The 22,095-nt window shown below is 37.7% G+C and overlaps 1 protein-coding gene across 1 annotated transcript in view; it reads left to right on the top strand.

The window, feature by feature from the left end:
- sema3bl (sema domain, immunoglobulin domain (Ig), short basic domain, secreted, (semaphorin) 3bl) overlaps positions 1-22,095 on the top strand; it is a 69,908-nt gene that overhangs the window by 15,890 nt on the left and 31,923 nt on the right. Inside the window, exons 2-4 of the mRNA XM_024293396.2 lie at positions 6,664-6,824; positions 14,878-14,937; positions 21,822-21,941. Coding sequence (XP_024149164.1) covers positions 6,664-6,824; positions 14,878-14,937; positions 21,822-21,941 — 341 coding nt within the window. The remainder of the gene's footprint in view (positions 1-6,663; positions 6,825-14,877; positions 14,938-21,821; positions 21,942-22,095) is intronic.

Below are 22,095 nucleotides of genomic sequence, written 5' to 3'. Positions count from 1 at the left end.
GAACCTGGCGTGTTGGAGCAGGGAACTACATAAAACTCGCGAGCCAAAAGTCCTTTAAGACCAGGATTCATAAAATCTGACGTAATAGACAAACAATCCATTCAGATAAACAGCCAAATGCAAATGATGCATCAGCTAAAGGTGGATGTATTTGCCTAAATGAGATCTACTATATATATATATATACAGTATATCACATTCACAGTTAGATTTTTTTTAGCGCACTGAGAACTCTTAAGAATAGTAAACTGAGACATTTCAGTTGTAAAGTGACTCCCTTCCTTTGACTTTGACTTATTAGTCTGCCAGTAGAATTTTTGAGCAAAGTTAATATGTTGCAGAGTTTCTGGTTAAAGCTGCAGTCTGAACACGAGATTAACTGGACATATGTTGCAGGAAATACATTTTCCACAAAGACCAGTCCCACTCTTTATGGTTTTCCCTGACAGGCAGATGAAGTTTGGTGCACATGAGAAGTTAGTGGATATATTAGACTGAAGAGAGGAGGAGGCGAAGGAGTGGGAGCAGTGATAATACATACGAGACGGCTTTTTGTTCACTAAGCAGATTCCAGAAATTTTTGACTCTGCAATAATATACAGCCAGGATCTAATGATACTCTGCAAAGGTATCAGCTGTGTAATGAGTCTAATGGGACTTTGTTTTTGGGTGAATGTGTGTGTTTGTGTGTCAGAGCTCAAGAAAACAAAAAGGCAAAGGGCAATATTTGGAGAAAAAGCCAGACAGTCGGTTTGGTCCGCTCTGATGTGAAACGTTGCGATGGACTGAAGGACGTTCGGACCTTCTTGTGTTTCTGGAGCTTGAGGGGGTCTAATAGACCTCAGATGTGTTCCTCTTTCCACCAAGCCAAAGACAACAGATACTCGTTGTGTTTTTGATATCTAAAGTTTAACATTGCTTACACTGCTCATGCGCCCAATTTGCGCAGGTATGATTTCAGCTTTAGATTACAGAGATTTTTAGGTTTAGTGGATCTTTATATTTTACCCTGATCTATTAGAGCAGGGGTGTCAGATTCAATCGCATATGGGGGTCAAAATCCGAAAACACACCATAGGTTTATTGAACACACAAACATTAAATGGTTTAAACCCTTTTATTGAGAGAATTGTTTTCAGGCTTTATCGTTCCCAGAAAGTGTCCAACACCTGACTCCTCAGTGTAACCAAACTTAATCTTATGAACATTTCTTCATATTTTATGCGAGGGGATTCATAGAGTGTTACCAGTCCTATGACTTTTCTGCCACATCCTTCTTTAGTCCAACCAGGATTCTCAATCTAGCTGAAATGTTTTTTTGGAGTGTCAGAGGAAATCAGAACACCAGAGAGACATTAAGACACACAGAAAATATGTAAACTCCATGCACTGAAACTGTAAAATATAATGGGAAAAACAGTTGTGCATAAACCTTTGTTGAAAAAAAAAGTCAATCCTCTGTGTTGGAAGAAAAATTACAATGTTTTCCATCTGCTATGTTTCATCTTGTGTTAAACAGTGTGTCGTCATTACAGCCTTATTGTCCTCGTATGATGGGAGGAGCTTGTAGGCCACCACATCAAACACAATAAGCCAGCAGGAGCAGAGAATTAGACCTGACTTACAGCAGGCAGCCCTGCTAAGCAGAGCACCGACTTTACAAACTCATCTCGGATAAATAATTCCACTGACGTCTTTGCGTTTGTTGCAGCAGCGTGATGTGATGTCTTTGACACGGTAGAACCAGCTGAAGTTACATACGTGACTTTGGTTTGGCAGGTTGGCTGTTTGTCGATACAACATCAAGCGGCTCCCTTTGGAGAAGCGGTCCACATTGAAGACAGATGTTTCACTGCAGATGCTGTGAGGTCCTCGCAGCTCCTGGATCGATTTAGAAGACAGTGATCGAATTGCAAAGGTGACGGATTCAGAAAGACAGCCAGGGGAGATGAAACTAAAGATGTGGTGAAACTACCAGAGTGAACTATAAGGTAGAGATGAGGAGACAAAGAAGCAGGTGAGAGGTGAGACTCTCTCCTCTGAGCTGAGTGATCACATGACACAGATGGAAGCCGTTAGCTCACCTTTGCTCCGTGTTTGGTCGTCTGCATCTGTGTGCGGTCATATTTACATAATTACATTTCTTGTTTTGGTTTGGGGGAAATTTGTATACACATACGAGTGATTTATGAGTTTAGGATGCCAAAAGGAAGAGAAGTAGACATCAAACAGGGATGTGCTTATGGTTTTGAGTGGGTTTGTTTATGCAAAGGAGCAAACTCAATAAGATAAATTCCTCTATTCAAAGAGTGTTATAAACCAGGAGTTTGGCAGAGGTGATCCAGTGATCTATTTCTCCTTTTATGGATAAAATCAGAAGAAAGTGGATCTTTTAAAAAAGTTTGGGGTTAACATGGTGGTCAAATCTACTTTTTTCCATTAGTGTAGAGAATAAACAGTAACAAAATCAATCTAAAGACACACGGAACAGTACATGTGGGCAGACATGTTTGTGTGAGCTTGTTGTGGAAGTGCCCAGACGGTGAGCAGCTGTTTGACAGAGTTTAACAAAAAAACAAGACTCCTGATTGTGTGAGCGTGTTCAGATCTTCTAAAGGCATTTCACATATTTAATAAAGTTAAAATATCCATCAGCCATGTCCTGTTGTTATCAGCAGCATCCATTCTTTCCAGTCTCTAATCAAGAAGTTTTGATTTTATCTCAGGCCAACAGAGCTGCTTGTACAAAATTAAACTTTTGTGAACTACAAGACAGAAAATAGATGACGGCATAATTATCTGAAGCAGAATCAACCTTTGTTTTCCTCAAGTTTTTCCTCCAATACTTAATTTATCTTTTTTGGTTCTGGAAGTTAAATGATCTTGATAACTATAAGCATTAAAAACTTAAAACTGGATGACCTGTCAGTTTTAAAATGCTACAGAGATAAGGGATGATAAACTGTCAGTACATACAGATAAAACATTCAACTGCTGAGAACATGAATGGGGTTTATCTTTAAAGACATACTCTAAGAAAAATCGTATTTTTAGCATGTTTTTTTAGCTTTTTTCTCATAATGGAGAACATATTAAACATCATTTAGGATCAAAACTGCATTTCTCAGTATTTCTTTATTCATTGTGTTGGATCAGGTGGAGACAAAAACTTGGGTTTGTGATGCAGTAACTGTTTTGGGCAGACCAAAGTCTCCCTTCTTCGCTTCAATTCAGATGGATCTACTTGAAGACAAGTAGATCCATCTGCTACACTAATTTTAGCTTGGGCGTGTGCGTTATAAGCTAGCGGGAAGGAGTGTAAACAAAGTGTAAAACAGATTTTGACATAGGACTACTTTCACACCAACAGTCCAGCTCACAACTCAGAAGTGAATTTGTAATGAGCTCTGCAGAAAATATGCCCTAAAAAAACGACAGGCTTTTAGATTTAGGCAAAAAACAAAACAAAAGCAAAACTACACACAACAATTGTACGATAGAAAAAAAATTGTTGGAGTGGGACTTATGGTGCTGATGCATTCTTTGACTATTTTACAAAGTTACTTGTAAATCTAATAATGATTTTTTATATAGTGACCAGTGATTGCTTCAGTGATGCGGTAATAATTAAAATAGCCTCTTTAGAGTCTCACAGGTGGTTTTGATGAAGAAGTAGAGCGGTCAACCTCTAATCAGAGGATTGTAGGTTTGATTCATGCCTTGATATTCTTGGTCAAGACAATTGACTGTACATGAGAACTGGACTGAAAGACTCCACCCCCTCACGTTCCAAACAGGAAGTACCCCCTGGTTCCGAGAAGCCAAAATCCTATAGACTTCATTGGAGAATAAACAGCCATTAGTTAAGTCATTAGATATGTCAAAACAACCTTTTCTGTTATGATACCTTTTAACATGTTCTTGCTAATCCTAATTTTTACATTTTTTTTCTTTAGTGAAAAACTGGTCAATTAGATGCCTCAATAAAAGTAGGTAATCTTATGTCAAATGTTCAAAAAGTTTGATTGACAGATTCTCCTGAGCCCACTTTCAGGTGTTAGGGGTGTGGACTTCCAACAAACCCACTCCTGATTGATGAGAGTGGTTGCTATGGAAATGATAACTCATATCGACTCATGTTTACTGATAACATCTGGTTCCAACATGGTACCTTCAAAAAATGGCGACTGAATTGTCTTTGTTTAACTGGAGCCCAAAGTAAGTTCATCTGTTCTCTATGGGTGACATCACACTCGCTCGGTCCAGTTGGCATATACAGTAAATGGTCAAGACCTTGAACCCCACATTGCTCCTATAGTGAGTATAGGTTGGTGTGAAGGAGCAGAGTCATTCAGTGTGAATGAATGTGTGCATTGGTAAAAGGGACTGGAAAGGCACTATTTAAGTATATGCCACTTTAATGGGAGTGACTGAATGAGTCATACTGCACATTTTGAGTTTTTAAAAGCAGTTTTGGATAAATTTCATCAGCAAAAAACACGTAGCCAAATGATGACATAAAAATAAATCCTCCAACATTTTGTGTGAGTTTGGGTGACTGCCGGTGTTTCCATCAAGTTCTTGACACACACTGTCATTCGCAACAAATCCATCAAGCGTGACTGTTTTCTATCTTGTGGCTTTCTCTTCCTGCTCATTATTTTTTCGACTCTAACAGCTGCTAAAAGCCACATAGCTTTCTGTCTCTTTCCAACTTTTCTTTCCCTAACTTTGTCCAAATCCCAGTCTCCCCTTAGTATCTCCCTGATGCTGGTCTACTTATGAGTTTCCTCATTATTTCTTTGCCAGCAGCTTTAAAGTTCTGTTTCCCAGTCTTCCTCACAAAATCTCTACTCACTGCTGTCTATTGCATTTTCTTCCCTTTTTCCCCCTACAACATGTAAAAGGTTTCAATTTTGACAGGCCTCAACAGAGGATGGGGATTCACCAAAGTTTCTGGCTCAACTTTGTTTTAGTTTTATGAAAAGAAAAGATAAAAACTGTGTGAATGAAACTGAAGTATTAACACGTTTAAGTTTTCTGAACTCTGCAAATACCTTTCTGATCTAAGGATGAAGGTGGACATAGTTCAGCTTGCTTAGACGTCCTTGTCAGGGTTTAGATTGTGTAAGTAAATGTGTGTGAACTGTTGGGAAAATGTGAAAAGATGATAAGCCAGGATCAACTTTAATTATTATTTAATTAAACTTTACAATAGTTTAACTCCTTAAAGCAAGAAAGAGTTTTGCTTTGGTTAAACAATAAGGTTATGAAAATCTGTTGAGCTCCGTGTAAGGTCACCAACATCTAGGGATTTGAAACATAAAGTAATTTAGTATAATTTAATATAGAAAAAAAAACACGTTTAGTCAAATACAAAGACTGTACTCAAATATCTGAGTGTGAGAAAGACAGATCTCCAATAAAAACAGATTCTTTCAGTCTGCAAGGCCCCAGAGATGGACAGGGTGTCATGAGGCCCTTGGACTTCGTTCTGTCAATACTCTTCCTGAGTGCTGAGTGACTCAAGCTCCTTTCTTAGCGTGTCTGTTTGCATGTTGCTCTGTGTGTGTTGGGTCAGGGGAGAAACAGTGTGACGGATGAGTGATGAAAGACGGGCAGAAAGTTGCTTCGGCGGAGACATTCTTCCACAGGAGGTTTGGTATGCTGTTGAAATGTTGTCACAAACATTTCTCTCCTTGTCTTGTTACCTTGACAGCAAGAGAGGAAAGAGTAGCAATTAAAGACCCATTCTGATTTAAAAACATGTTTTTAACATGTTCAAAATTGCATTTCTGAGTATTTCTTTATTCAAATTGTTATGAATCAGGAGCAGACAAACCAATGCAGTTTAAAAAGAACATAGAAAATACATTGGGTGGGTCATAATGTTCTACGGAGTTGCACTGCATCATGGACTGAAAAGCATGGTCATAGTTTGGTATCAGTAGAAAACATAACTGTTGCATCATTTTGAATTTGTGAGGTGTGGCAAAAACACATTTCTAGGAGAAATCCTCCATTTTGGATCTGGACATTTTTTATTTTTCATATTTTCTCTTGGAGTCTAATGTTGTGGTTCTTGGCCGTGGACCACGCCTCTGGCTAGTCTTAGCTGTGGACTTCACCCCACCTATCTGGTCCTATCAGTCCTATCTGGCTGAACTCTATTCAAATACGTAGTTGTAGAGTTAGATAAGATAATTCCTCTTTAATAGTCCTGGTAAATCACCTGACTGTCCTGTGAGAGGATCTCTCCTTCATGAGGACATCCCTGAGGTTTCTTCTTCTTTTTCCTGGAATCAGTTTTTTTAGGAGTTTTTCCTTACTGGGAGGGAGGGCCTCATGACTACAATTCTGTGATGTCATTTTACCACTGAATTTGAATTAACTGAGATTATTCATCAAAGGAATCCTTTAAATTTAGTCAACTAAGTTTAAAGAAGACAACTTAATTTGCTGCATGTCAGGAAAAGTTTCAGTTTCTTGCTTTCTGTAACATTAAAACAAAGAACATTTATGTCAAACTGATGGAAGAATTCTGTCATTTTTCTTGACTTATAAAATCTAGACTGAAAAATGAACCTTATTTAGAAATAAAAGAAGAAAAAAACATTGGATGCATGAAGGACGTAAAGTGATGCTTTCTCCCTCTGTCTGCAGACCTGCTGACCACCAACAGATCATCTGTCTTCATTGGTCATCACGGGCAGCTCGCCCTGAGCTCCGTCTTCCTGGATGAGTATCGAGATCGCCTCTTCCTGGGGGGGAAGGATGTGCTGTACTCTCTCATGCTGGGCCCCATCAGCACTGAAGCCAAAGAGGTGGGTTGTCACAGTGCAGCAAATCACAATGTTTTAATGAATTTTATTTCATTTTATGAAGATCTGGGACTCTTCAGGGATTTGATTTGTAAATAAATCAGAACTGGATTTACTGTGCGGTTTGCATTCATTGCTAAATATAAATTACATTGAAGAAATGATGTGGTTTTGAGTTGTAGAAGGATTAACTTCAGAGGACTTCAGAAATCCTCCTCTGCAAAACATCTCAATCAAAATGGAAGGACCAAACCCATTCTATGTTATTTCTGTTAATTAATACACTTGTATCTGTTTAAAAAAAACAACATGTAAATAACAAAATTAAAGAAAATAAAGTCAGATGAATGGTAAAGCATTTGAACACACAGTTTCTGAGCTATGCCCTTGCTTTGCACACAATAAATCTGTTTGCACTGCCGCCTCTTGCTTTATAAACAGTGGTTTTTTAACCTAAACTCCTGTCACATTTTATGTCTGTCTTCCTTTGCCAAAACATCTGTTACCCTGCAGCCCGGGGAACTCTCATAAAAGCTCAGTAATGAATCTGTCTGCTTAACTTTGCTTTTAATCTCTTCATGTACTTATAGATGAAGCTGATAAATCATAAAATAACATAAAGTTATGTAAAGAAGTGTCAAGAATTCCCCACAAACCTAATCTGACAAACACAAAAAGTAGAGCTGAAGATTTAGAATTAAAAACCTTTATTACCCAAAACACTGTTATTTTCATACTGACAAAAGGATATTTATTGTGTTGCATGTTTTCTGACAACAGATTTAAACTAACCGAATGCAAAACCATCTTAAAACTTGTTACATAAATGCTGGTAATATGGGAAAACTGCACCTTTATTCTTTTTAAAAGTGGAGAACCTAAATAGTGAGTGTCAGATGGTTGTCAGCGTCTCTGTGTTCCTGTGGTGAATTTTTGATTGTTTTAATCAGTATAATTACATTCTGATTCCCTGCTCAAGCTCATTCAGTGAGAAATATGTTTCAGACGTTCACAGATTTACAGAAAACGAACAAGATTGGAATAAATGAGAAAAAAAGTTGTTGGAAAGCCTTAGTAGGGCTTTTCTAAAGCTCAAAATTCATCTTTCACGTTTAAATTTTAACGTTTAACTTCATGTTTGTGCAAATTCCAAATTGTCTTGTATAATTAAGCAATCAGACAGATAAAGATCTATAGATTGTGATTCCTTTCAATCCTAATAATTTGTTTGATAGCATTTCTACCCCAAATTTTAAACAAATTCACAGTGAAATGGAGAAGAACTGTCTAGTCCGTGTAACCTACTGGTTACTTGCTGAACTGACTCGACTCCAGTCACTTACAACTTCATGATTTAATTTAAAAGGGCTGCACTTTGTACCAGTACATTTAAATAAATAAATTTAGTAAAATACCTTTATTTAAGCAAAAAATAAAACATTTTTTTTCTCTGTAGATTGATGACTCTATTAAATCCGACCAGACAAAGCATTTTAAAACTATTAAAAGAAATATTATTTTATTAGAGAGTAAGTTTCCCACAGTTTATATATGGCATGATCTGAACTCATAAAGTGCAGACACTCCCTGCAGACAGGCTGATGCAAACTGCAGAAATGGTGATGGATTAAAGGGAAACCCAAAAATAAAAAAAGAAAGAAAGATAAGGCGTTCAGATAACAAATACAGATCCAAAATCTACAAAAAATAGGTAGAAAAACTGGAAATTATGCAAAATCCCATTATCAGTGAGTGACAATCAGCAAACTTGGTTGATTTTTCTTTTTTTTTTTACTTTTTTAAATCTACTAAACATTTGTAAAGTAAAAGAATTAAAGAACAATTAACTCCAAACTGAGCTTTTTTTGCTGTGGTTTATTGATTTTGGCAGATAATAAATACAGCCTTTAATTCTCTGGAATAAAAGAGAAAGTTGTAGAAAATTAAATGTCATTCTCTTAACCAGCTTTCCCTGAATGGCTCAAGAGAAAAGTATAGTTAAATAACATTGTTGATTGTGCATGTTTTTCTACAAAGCTCTAAGCTAGTTTGCAATGAATAAAAATAACCTGATTTCTCAATATTTTGCAAAACTTCACTAAGACCAGAGGGATGAGCATGATTGTGTGTGATGGGTCAAAGAGGTTGCACTGACAAAAGATAGAGAGCTGATTTTATGGTTTCTCACTACCGCTTCTCTTTCACCCTTCTCCCAGTTTCTGTAACGGTCACACGTAACGGCTCCTGACACTCCTATTTGGTGAAAGAAAAGGCTGGATGTCCACGTTTCTGTCAAAGTTGGCCATTGTTAATGGAGCTTTCCTGGTTGACTTAAATGTGCTCAATAAAAAATAGTAACTGATGAAAAAAAAGGAAAGTGTTTCTATTAACATGATGGATAGTAGTACTTAAAAACAAAAATGTAGTTTTCCTATAACAGCCAGATATTACCAGCTGAATGACCCACTTAAAAAGTTTTGCTGACTTAATAAATTTAGGAAAACTTTAACAAAACTATTTGTTCAAGTCCAATCTTGCCATCCAACCTGCCAAAATCCCAGTAAGAAACTCAACTCTATGGCAATATTAAGGAATATAATTAACACAAAGTACTATTGGAATCCCAAGCAATAATTCAAGCATTTAAATATTTTAAGAAAACAGCTCAGTTATACTTCTGTCCTTCTTTAGAAGCTTTGCGACTTCAAGTCAACAACTAGTCATTTGAAGGACAATAGTTACATATACCTGTCTCATCATCATTATCGTCATCATCATAAAAACTAATGAAAACAAATTTATGTAAAATATGATATATAATCATAATAAAATATTGAAGGTAAAGAACATAAAACAGAATAAAAATGTAAAACTGAACTAAACTTCATGTGTGACCAAATGAAAGGCTCGTTCACCCATATTCTTCCTTTTTTCACTTAAAGAAGAAGCTGCTCTGCTAACCTGAAGCATTGGGTGAAGGGAGAGAGAAGGTATCCATTTTAAGGAACACAAGCTCATGGGAAATGTGGTGGCCAAAAAAAACAAATAAATAATGGGGGTGCATGGGACTTGACCTCAGTCCAAACATGTCAACAAACATCTCAAAATGTCAGGAAGAATCTTGGTAAACAAACAAACAACCATTACCATCAAAACAAAACAATTTATGAATGAATCCCCAAAAAGTTCTGTTAGCATATAGCATTGTGGCTAACAAATATCCATCCATCCATCCATTCATTGCACTTCAGGATCTATAAAAGATTATCTTATTGCTATAATCCTACAGCTAGATCAGTTTTTAGCCAACAAAGAAGCAGACAATGTTTAAAAAGAATCAACCATGCTGTCTTACCTTTCATGTTTTCTGGTGAAAATGTTCAAACTACAGCTAACAGGCTTTCTGCTGACTTCAGCATCCATAAACAGGACAAATGACCGGAGTGCCGTTGCAGGTACCATATGTGCTCGGCCTGCAAGATCGGCTCGGGGGCTTTCGGCTTGCGACCTTTTTGACATCACACTACAGTAACAGCATTTAGACAAACGACTTAGTGTCGAGATTTGTTCAGGCTATTATTTATTATTTTGGCATTGACAGCTCCTTCTCTAATGGCTGCTCTCCTCAGTGTTTATGCAGCAGAGCAGAAAGTTAGCACTGCATATTCCAGTGGGATCTCCTCCGGTCCGTGCGACCAAAAACAAGTTCAACATTGGCAGGATGAGTTTTGAAAAAATTACGCGCGAATATATAGTCACTTTCTTCGACCAACGACAAACTAGCATGCTCCTCGCTAGCACCCACTTTAGCACAGACTTCACTGTTCCCAGCCTGATTTCTCTCTATTAAAATACAATCGCTATTCTGTGATGATTCCCCTCGGTAGGATTATTTTGTTGTCAAGGTTTTTGCAGTTGATTGTAAATATTGTGTCCCCTTTTGTGATTATTTGCATACTTGATCAGACCTCCTCGGTTCTTTACTCGGGAAGACTCTGTGCATCGTAATGGTGCATGTGTGTCATTTCCTATGTCGCGTGATGGTGGTCTAATCGCAATTGTACATGGCATCAAGTCGCAAGCCCCAAAGCCGATCTTGCAGGCCGAGCACATGTGGTACCTACACCGTTTAACACGCCCAGCAGCCAATTTGTTCTCCGTTTGCTTTTCCTCCCATCTCCCTCAACTTCTGACAGGTTGAGAGGCCAGTAATTATTCAAAATAGCTGAAGGTTTGCTAGGGAAACCAGTGAAATGCATTCAGACTAAGTATGATGCACTGTCCGCTTCATTTTACGCTGTAATCCAGAGGTCCCCAAACTTTTTCTTGTGAGGGCCACGTAACTGATTTCTTCTCTGAGGTGGGGCCGCGGTCGGTTTGCAGGCTAACAGAAAAAGTGTAACAACCACAGACTAAATGTAAACATTTACGATTTTTCAGAATACAACAGAGAACTAGAAAAATTGCATTACCTCCGATAATGCATGTGTGAATGCATTTTCGCGTTGTGTAAAGTTGTGTAAATAGCTTAGAAATCCCTAATAACTGCAGAAAAAGCTATTTTAATAGTTGAAAGAGCGGAGGAGCTTTGGACGTCCAAAAAAAGTATGGAAGAAAAATAGTAATAATAAAGAAATAAAGAAAAAGTGAATCACAATTAAACCAATACATAGTATATCCTCTTACATCATAGTTCAGACTGCAGAAGGGTGTGGGGGGTCGGGCAAAGTGTTGAGGTGGGCCTGATCTGGCCCGCGGGCCATAGTTTGGGGACCCTGCTCTAATCTAATATTGCCCACCTGAGGCAAAGAAGAGTTTGTCACACTATTCTGATTATCATTCAAATTCTGCATTTCTGACATAGAGGACGCCGTTTTAGTCACAATTTTAGACCGAAATCTTGCTGAATAGTGTTTAAAAAAACACTTTTGATTTTTCATCAAAAGATTCAGTCGAACAAGACAAATGATATCGCAGGTCTATACCGTGAGGTTCCACCCAGAACTGTTCCCACCTAATAATTTCAAATGAAAAATTCCCTTGATGCTAATTCCCAAGAAAAGTCTAACAAATACGGATTCAGTTCATTTAAAATGTTCCATGTGATGGAATTAATATTAGTCTTTTTGCTAAAGGATAAACAAAAGTGATTGGTATATTTGATATGTTTAGCTTTGTGTGAAACGTTCACTCCTGGAGATGTGATTGGCTGTCACAGAAATTTCATGAGTTTCTGCACAGCGAGTCAGCTGGTTTATTTTGCCCAGTGTTTGGTTACATGCCGTGAATCATGTGAGCTGCGCCTCCTCTGTGATTGTGGAGATGGCATTCAGCCCAGCGTACTTAGTGTTGCCTAACTCACCAGTAATCCCTTTGGCCTGAAAGAGTACAGTGTTAGACGGGCCGCGTTGATTGAGGCAGTGTGTGTGTTGAAATTGAAAAGATCCCTGTGGGGCCACATTTTTTATTTTCTGAGCAAAGTTTAAGGGTATCACTGAGTTTTTGTTTGATAATTAAATATAATGTAGTCAGAAACTAAACGGAATTCTTTTTTAAACTGGAAAAATACAGTATTGTGTTACAAAGAACCAAATCTTGCCATGTTTTGTATGTATGGATCTTTGTAAAAAAAAAAATAAAAGGGGCTATCTAAGAGTTATTTCCTACTTTAATTGATAAATGATTTTTTGTTTATGTTTTGCTTACAGTTAAAAGTTTTACTGAGATTTAAAAGTCGCTCTTCCTTTTTTAATACATTTTGTTTTAGTGTCCAGCATCAAATGAGTTCCTTTCATCAAGGCAAAAAGACACAAGATAAATTTGTGTGTAATTATTTGCGAAGCAGGACTTTCATTGGACCCAGTTTGACTTCATTAATGCACTCCCTTTGTAATTTTTAAGACCTGGGTTTCAGCAAGTCGGTTTTACAGTTTGTTCTCAGACCGATACAGATTGTATCTCATCATTATAAAACATGAGATACAGACTGTTCTACATTTAAGCGGCTCATGACTCCATGTGATTAGTGAAAAAGAGGAGATGTGGCTCCAGTTTGAGACACTAAAGCATCTCTTCAATTTAATAAGAAAACACTTGTGTAAACACACTTATCGCTTTTAGAGCATTCCCTGAGAGCAGTATTAAAGTGTATTCAGACTGGAGACATTTGGTTTGCTTGAAACAGGGGTGGGTAAACAGTGCCCCGGGGGCCATATGCATCCCGTTTAAATATTCAATCTGGCCCGCCAAACTGGAATAAAATATATTGATAATCCTTAATAATATCTTGTTTTCCCTGTAATTCTGGTGTCTCCACATACATGGTGAGCTATAAATGGTGCATAGATGGTGCACATTGACCTTTGGGTTGTTTAAAAATGTGTTGTTTTTCTGATATTCATGTTGCTTTATGAGTCAGACGGTCATTTCTCCGATGATTCCAACACCAAATGAATGCAGCATTGCTCTAACTTTACTTATATCCCTGAATGACATAAACCACTTGGTGCAATTAGCACTAAAATGAGAACAAAAGTCATAGTTTTTAAATAAGGACGCTAAAATTTTAAAATATGAAAATCTTAACATGTACAATGTTAATCCTCTTATGAGGTGGACTACCAAAACACTCCAAGCATCTGTTCCCAATCTGGCCCTTCTGTCAAATCTTAGAGCCCTTTGTATCCCACAAGTCAAAAAGTTTACCCACCGCTGGCTTACAGTGAACCAGAGTCTGTTTCCCCTGATAATCCAGAACAAAGTTTCAGTCTGAACACACCCAAGCAGATCCTGGTCTGGGACCAGGAACCACTCTCTGACCCATCTTTCGAAGTAGTCTTGGTTTGTTTCTAATTAGACTGAGCTTCAGTTCACTCTGAGTTTTTCTCAGTCTGAATAGGCTCCATGCTCAGAGCGGAAGAACTGAACCAAAACAGCCACCGTAGCTGGGTATTACTGTTACGGGATGTGAGCAGAGTAGGAAAAGCCGCAGACAAAAGTAAAGCAACAACAAGACGTATCAGCGTAACTTCTTAGCTACCGTATCAAAGTACCAAGCAAAAAGAATTGTTACTGATGGTAACAGACACTCAAAATTGGTCAGCGAAATCTAAAGTTTGACTAAGTGAATTAACCCAACAAGGATTGCAAAGTTTAGGACATCCATAATTCTTTTTCCTTTGCTTTGACATCATAATTCCTGGCCAATGACTGAAGAGATCTTTAGCCATGTGCTTTTGTTTACCATTTTTCATTCAAAACAGAAATGTCTGGTGGAACGACGATGTTCAGACTAATCCTGACCAAATAAGACCAGACTCGTTTTGGACCAACGGACTTTGAAAACAACCTTGAAAATGCCATTCATTTCTCTGTCATTTTCATCCATCTTGGTTGTTTCTATCCTCTCTAGTCAAAACAAAACCATTTTCCATGCAGGCCAAACTAAAGCCAATGTCAGCAGCCCGTTTGAAGCCCAGCAGATGATCAGAGGCTGCTCACCCTGGAGTTTGTTTCATTTGAATTTTGACTCGTTTCATTCAAACACATTTCATAAGTTTTGTCTTGCAAATATTTGAGATTATTCTGTGAGTCTCTCAAACGGCTAAGGATCTTTGCAACCAGAACTTTGAGACCCAACAAGATTTTTCTGACTTATTAAACAGATACTTTCTCATAAATTTAAAATGTTATGTCTGATTTGCAGATTATTATTGATTTTATAGTGTGTGGTTTTGCATTATTTGGCTCAATAAAGAAGGTTTTTAAGCATTTATTTGAAGAAGTAAGATTAATGTAGATAAATTAGGATAAAATTGTTTCTGTAAAAAGTTAAAGAAAACTTAATGGGAATAAGTCAAAATAAGTAATGTTTTAGCGTGTTTTGGAAAAAACAAAAAAATGATTTGATAGAGCGTTGGTTGCATCCCATGAATCACTTTTGCCTTCAAATCTGTAGATTGCTCAGTAGATCAATGAGGTTGTTGTTTGCATAATTTCAAAGATCTTTGAGTGTTAATCCTTTTTTTTTCTTACTCTGTTTTCTCTTTTCTCACAGATACACTGGCCTCCGTTACCAGGCAACAAAGAAGACTGCATTCAAGCAGGGAAAGAGCAGGTACTTATTAAACAGTTGATCATTTCCCCCAAAATGAACACATTCAGCTTTCACAGAGTCGCTGTATTCTCAGTGGTTCAACTATTATGTTCTCTTTTTGATCTCCAACAATTGGGTGTTTAACTCCTGTTTTTAATCCATAAAAATTCACCGGATCTCTGATTTGATTGCAGTTATCTGCATTCTGTTCTCACCTTGTGTTAGCTTCCAAAAACAATGTAACACAACCATCAAAAAGTTGACTCAAGGTGTCAAACAATTCTCTATTTGCATTTAAAATTCCTTTTATTGCATGACTTTCAGGCTGGTGAAAGATTTCAGCAGCTATCAGAACGACTTCTCCTCTTAGGTGTTTATTCTGGTATTTTCTTTTGTTTGAATTTACTGAAAGACATTTCATGGAATCTGCAGACTATGAAGAAAAATGTCCGTTCACCCGTGCATGTAGAGCTCCGTCGGTAGCAGCATTCCATCAATGGAGTCTCTTCTGACGGGGTCAAACTCTGTGTGCTGCTCTGTTACACTCCACTGCAGATACTGTAGTTTATAGTTTCACTAAAGACAGAGGAGCTGAAAGAGAAACGCTTTTGTGTTTGATGTGATAACAGGTGAGGACTTTTTTTTAGCTGTGTGAAGGGAGGAGAGGTCTCAGGATTAAAGTTCAAACACAAAAGGAGGAAAGAGGGTGCAGCGGAAACAAAAGGTCAGGAGGTAGATGTTTCAAAAGAGACTTCTTCATGAACACTTTACCAAAAAAGGTTTATGTGCTTAATTTGGATTTTTTTTTGTTAAAAAAATACATTTATGAGTCAGTATTTCCTCTCTTTAAGCTGTAACTGCACTTTAAATTCACTGGGAAACTCCAGATAAAGTAAAGAGGAAATGGGGAATAGAATAGAAAAAAGGAATAAAATTGAAGGAAATGAGTAATGTGAAAGGACAAAAAAAGAATCCATGAATGCAAGGAAAGAAAAAAAATGATTCTAGTCTTTGAGTTATTGGCCAATTGCTAAATTTAAATAATAAAAAGACTTTAGCTTAAATTGTAGCCATCCACGATTCAAACAAACCCAGCATGAGTGCACACGGTTCTGCGTTGTGAAAACACTGTAATTTTTTCACCTTCTTCTGCTCACAGCAGGAACTCTGACAGCCTCTTCCATCTGGAACAAGTTAGGCATTCTATGTTTCTGTGTGTTTAAGCCTATGTTCTGTGTGTTTGAAGTGGCAGGTGTGCCAGGGGTGTCTTATATCAGTTTTATTAAGTGTTTTCTATTGCAGCTTTCAGGGTTCACACCGTGTGTGCCGCGCTGCACCTTCCAGAGCAGAAGGGAGGTGAATGTAGCATTAGTTTGCTCTTTTGCAGTAACTCTATCTGACTGGTTCCTGAGGTGTCGTAAAGGGAATGCGTTGCTGCCCACGCACAACTGACTGAGATGTTTGTCAGCTTGCACAGACTTCTTCTGCATTCTTTCTGGTGTCTTGTTTGAGAGCGTTTCTGGTGTCGAAGTGGATGAATTACCGGTGTGCTCTCTAACATTTACAAAAGACACGTCTTCCTACTCAAATTTTGGCTACAGGGTCTGTTTAACGCTGATACACAAGACGGGGTGAAGGTCGAGAGGTGAAAGGTTTTCACTGTGTTTCTTTCATCTTTGTCAGACACTCTGAGTGTCTCAGACAAATGAGAACGAGAAAAAGTTATTTAAAAAAATGCTTATACAATTTTAAATGCAAAAACAAAAGAGAGAAACTTTTAATTTTCATAAAAAACAAAGCAAAACAAAAAATTCGTCTTTTAATCTGCTCTTGTTTAATCTGCCCACAGCTTTTTGCTGACAAGTGCTCATCACCTTCAAACTTGCTTTTACTGATAGAGTTTCCTCCCTGAGTCACCACCTCATGACCTCCTCCATCATTAATCACAACCCACACAAATAAATAGCAGGCATGGAGGAGGCACTCAGCTTCACATGTCCTGTCTTGCTCTGTTAACATACTTTTATGCTTTATCTATTTACATGTTCTCCTGTCAGCTGGACTAACAATCATGGCAGTTTTTAAAAGGATGATGCATCATTTCACACAATCCAGGCTAGTGAAAAATAAAACAGTTGAAAGATTATAAATATGGTAAAGCTCATTATATTTTATGCAATTCTAGATTTTAGTTTTGCAATCAAAAGCAGAAAAAAATATTTTGATTTTTTTTTTTTTGTTACCAAACTGGCTAAAAGTCCCACTCTAACTATATACTTTTTTCTATTTTAAAATAGCTCCCATTAGTCTTTTAATTATGATTATAAAGTTTTTAGTCAAAAAATACTTTTATGAAGACAGTATCTTAGGCTTTTTTCTTTCTTGAGTTGTGAGCTGGACTGTTAGCCTCTGCCCAATTTCCCATCAGCCTTTTGTTTACACTCTCACCCGCTAGCTTATAACACCACACAAACCCAAGATAGCATTAGCATAGCAAAACTACAGCAAGCAATATCGGAGCTGTACAGCCGTACAGTTTAGAGCCAGACGGCAGCTCAGATCAGGAAAATGAAGACGTTAATGGATCTATTCATCTGCAAGTGGATGCTTCAGAATTGTAGTGGAGAACGAAGACTTTGGCCCGACCCCAGCAGTTACTGGATCACAATCCTGAGCTTTTTCAAAGCTTGGGTTTTCAAATGAAACAAATGATCAGAAATGCAGATCTAATCATAAATTATTTTATGCACGTCATACATCATTGGAAAAATTGCAAAAAGAACATGTTTAAAATACCAAAAACTCGATTTTCATTGGAGTGGGTCTTTAAGGTTTCTACAGTCTCATTTAAATTTTTGAAGTCCATAACTTTAGGATAAGTAATGTACATTTGTGTTTTAAATCTGCATGCTTTTTTAGTTTTTCTTTGATTTTTTGAACAGAATTTGCTAAAAAATGTCAACACTTCAGGAAGTACTTTTCTTTCCAAGAAGCATAAGAACCAAAATCCTTCTGACCTCATATAAACAGAGATATTCATGTAAAACAATAACTGTATTTTGCTTTTAACTGCTATCAGAACAGTATAAGTCTGTATGATTTGCCACCTCAAAAGATACTGTATGGGTTTCTTTTTAAAGAAATATTTGCTATCATGGGAACGGCCACATTAATCAAATTTGAGTTTGACATTTTATTTTTGCACTGCGATGGGGCCACTTTTTTAAACTCTGGTTAACATGCTTCATATTAACCCTTCAGATTCCTACGGGGGATGACTGAGATTATCCCCCCAGCACATATAATCAACCCACATATAGAAAAAAGGCAGCACCTACATTTGTGAGACCATGTTAAAGTTTATTCTTACAACTCAAGGAAACTCAACATAGTGATCCCTGCAAAACCATTTAAACACAAAAGGCGTGTTTCTAAAAGAAAAATCAGCTTCAGGGGATTGCATGGGTGGCCACTAAAACATAAATTAAGATAAACTTTATCGTGATGACTCTGGCTTAACTCCAAGATGAAATTTGGGATAAAATGTTTTTAATTTCCCTGTAGAGGCTTTTGACTTATGCTCTCACACACATTCAAATTTTCTGTAACAGCATCATTGTGCTTAATTCCATACTTGTACAACATTTATTCAGTAAGAAAAATATAACCGTCGGACAAATTTAAGTAACAACCAAGTGGCCAATCAGCTGTGATGAAGTAATTTTGAGTTCTAGAAATCCAGAAATGAAAAACTTAGTAATGGACCTCGATGGCTTGAATAGACTCCAAATTTATTGTAGTTTTACATAATTTTTCTTTTGGAAATAACCTTTTTAAAAATTATTTTTTGCCTTTTTTACCTACTATGTTTATTTTGTAATATTTGATTCTAATCTCCACTCAAAACACACATTCTTGAAAAAATACAAATTTTTGCCCGAAAAATGAACTCTATACTGGTTATATTTTTTCTCTACCAGAAGTGGGTCACAACTGTCTGACCATTGGGTGACATGTGGGAAATGACTCTGCAGCAGTGGCTAACCCACTGTGGAACTTTCTTTTGAGCTGTGTGGAAGCCCAGCAGCTTCCGTTAAATGCTCCAAAGAAAACTGTATGGGGGAGTCGGTCTCTGCATTGTTGGTTGTAAAGAGTGGGAAAGACTCCCAGGGCTCTTGGCAGTGTTTCTGTTTATTTATGTAAATTGTTCATCTTCCACAAAAGAAGAATTTTAAACGATACGATCTGCGTACCCATCAAAGCCACACAATTGTGGGCATTGTGAATTTTAAACTGTGTTTAGACTCTTTTGGGACAGAGAATTAGTGGTCAGCAAATCTTCTTGTATTGATCAAAGGAAAACAGAATGAACATTGCAGACCTTTGTTTTCACTAACTTGGCCAGAATTTTTAAGACTATGATGTGTTTTAATAATGAGACCACTTCATTTTCTGTTAAACACCACTCCCTTTGCTGCCACTTCATCTCAGGGAGACCACACAGAATTGGAAAACCCAAAATCCCAGAGTGGGAGAGCAGAGGCATATTTCCTCCTTTTAAGATGTCGTCCACTCTTTGGTCTTCCAGGCCACACAGATCCGCAGAACACCTCCTTAAGTGTTTGAACAGTGACAGTTCTCTGTATATGTGGAGCCCTGGGCACTCTTTTATGTTTAAGAACCACAAAGAAGAATAAACTGAACACCAAAAAACCATTGCAATTATTTTGCCTTAAATAGATTCATATCTATTGAAAATTATGTTTGAGTCAAACTGTTGTATATTCATTTTGTTAGACCTATATGCTCCTCTCTGAGAGGTGAATTTATTAAGCTCTGTTGTCTCTCGGTTCATGACACGGTGTGGTTTACATCAGGTCTGTATCATTGCCAAAGCACTCGAGGAAATGATCAACAATGGCTGAGGGTCTGACAACAATTTAGAGGAAAGGGGCCACACACAGGGACACACTCACTCGACCCAGTGCAATGAAAACCGAGACTCAAGTGCACATAAGAGCGATGCAAATAAATACACTTTTATTCCCAGTTTAGTTAAAGTCCCACTCTGATCATCTTTTGATCTATTTCAAAGTGTTTCCAGTGGTCTTTTAATTATGATTCTGCTGATTTTAGCTAAAATAATAAAAAAAATGTGTTATTTTCTTGGACATATCTGCAGAGTGGCAGGAGTTCATTAGAAATTTGCCTCTGAGTTGTGGGCGGGACTGTTGGTACAGAGTAACTCCTGGCTCCCACGGCAAGTATTACGGCTCTGACGATCACATCCGACCTCTACAATCCAGCCTCTGCTGCACTCCAAATCTGTCTCATTGTGGTTAAAATTTTCGCTGGACGCACTTTTTTAAAGTTGGGCGGCACAGCCTGTAGCCTCAGCCATCCAGTAGCCAATGGGAGTCATCTGCCGTAGCTAGACCACTCCTGCATCGCCCCCGAGCTGTAAGGCTTGACGTGGGAGCCCCATTTCCATCCATCTGATTACTTGTTATCTCGTGAGCTTACAGCCTCTTACAACCCAGACCTAACATTACCAGTGCAACAAAAATGGAGAGCCATCTCAGAGCTATCCAGCCAAACAGATTTTAGTGCAGGTCAGACGAGAAAAACAAAGACGTTTGTCTCCAAGTGGATGCATTAGAATGAAGCAGAGCAGGAACGCTGAAGCCCACTGCTTGTAGCACCTAAACCGCTGCTGCAGGCTTCTGCTATTGACATTTTCTGATCTGCTTCTGATTCACAACACTTTGAATACGCATTACTCTGAAAACAATTTAATTTTCTCTATATATGTCCTTCATTATCAAAAAAATACCACAAGAACATGTTAAAAACACAATTTTCATTGGAGTGGGTCTTTAAACTGCACACTCATGTTCAAAAACAATCATTGTTGGCTTAGATTCATTATGGAGAATCGCTTAAACATTCATCCTTTATACAAGTTTATCCAAGATAAACTATTTTTATATTATATTATATTGTATTCTCTATCCCGTTTTGTTCAACACGACCACTTATGACACTGCATATTCTAGCTGGCAGTCATAGATTTATGAGTTTGACCTGGTTCCCTTCAAGGATTGACAGTTTCAGGGTGGACACAGTTTGTCAAGCTTCTTTTGTGTTTGATTTGAAGAAGGAAAGCAGTCATGCCCCCTGCTTCCTCTGCAGATCTCATGACTCTTGTTTCCATAGTTTCTTCTGTTCTTGTTTATTTCTTTTTTTGCTTGTTTCTGTGACAGAGTGCTTTTTAGGGCAGTCGCCTTCATTGTTTCTACAGTTGTTCAACCCTGCCCTTTGTGTTTATATTCATTATATTGTAAATGTTTGACACTAGATTTATATTTAACATTGGTAGGACACAATTGAGTGCCCATTTAACTCTTGTTGTTTCTGCTGCAAAAGCAGAGGTCAAAAGTATCTCTGTAGATGGACACAAATATGGTTCTGCTGGTGGTTCTGTTGCTACTTAGAGTCAAAGTCTGTTCTCTACAGCCACTAGTGGCTGACTTCCAAAAGATCGAAGTGGTGTGTCGATGTAATCTTATTTCATCTGATAAACCCTTTTGAGACCTTATACTTCCAACACATGTGATCAATCATCCTTTTGGGTTGTGGTTCAGTACCATGAAAATCAGCTTATCTGCATTTGGTGACAGATCATCACATTTGATTGATTTAGGAGCCTTCCAAAAACATATGGATGTGTTTTTAGGTGCAGCGTTGAGGTTTTTATTAAAAAAATCCGTATGAGCAAGAGGCTCATAATATATAAAAGTGAAACTTTTTAAAAGCGAGGAACTGTTAAAACTGAATGTGTCTTGAGTTTTGTAGCAAATATAAAATAAATCTTTGATATTTACACTTTTTTCTTGTGTTTGCAGACAGAGTGTGCCAACTTTGTGCGTCTCCTGCAGCCTTACAACCGCACTCACCTTTTGGCCTGTGGCACTGGTGCATTCCAACCTATGTGTGCCTTTATCTATGTGGGCCACAGAGGAGAGGTAAGCAGGAGAATATGAGTTTTGTGTGTGTGTGTACATTGAACAGGAACTGCGTCATCGTCTCATTATCTTTGAACATGAGGAAAATAACAATTATCTGGTACTTAACCCAGTTCTATTGCTACAGTCACGCAAGACTTACATAGCAATTTAC

Source organism: Oryzias melastigma, linkage group LG7 (genome assembly GCF_002922805.2).
Source record: "Oryzias melastigma strain HK-1 linkage group LG7, ASM292280v2, whole genome shotgun sequence".
Taxonomy (NCBI): domain Eukaryota; kingdom Metazoa; phylum Chordata; class Actinopteri; order Beloniformes; family Adrianichthyidae; genus Oryzias; species Oryzias melastigma.
The sequence above is the reverse complement of the archived record's forward strand: the minus strand, read 5'-3'. Positions and strand labels throughout refer to the sequence as shown.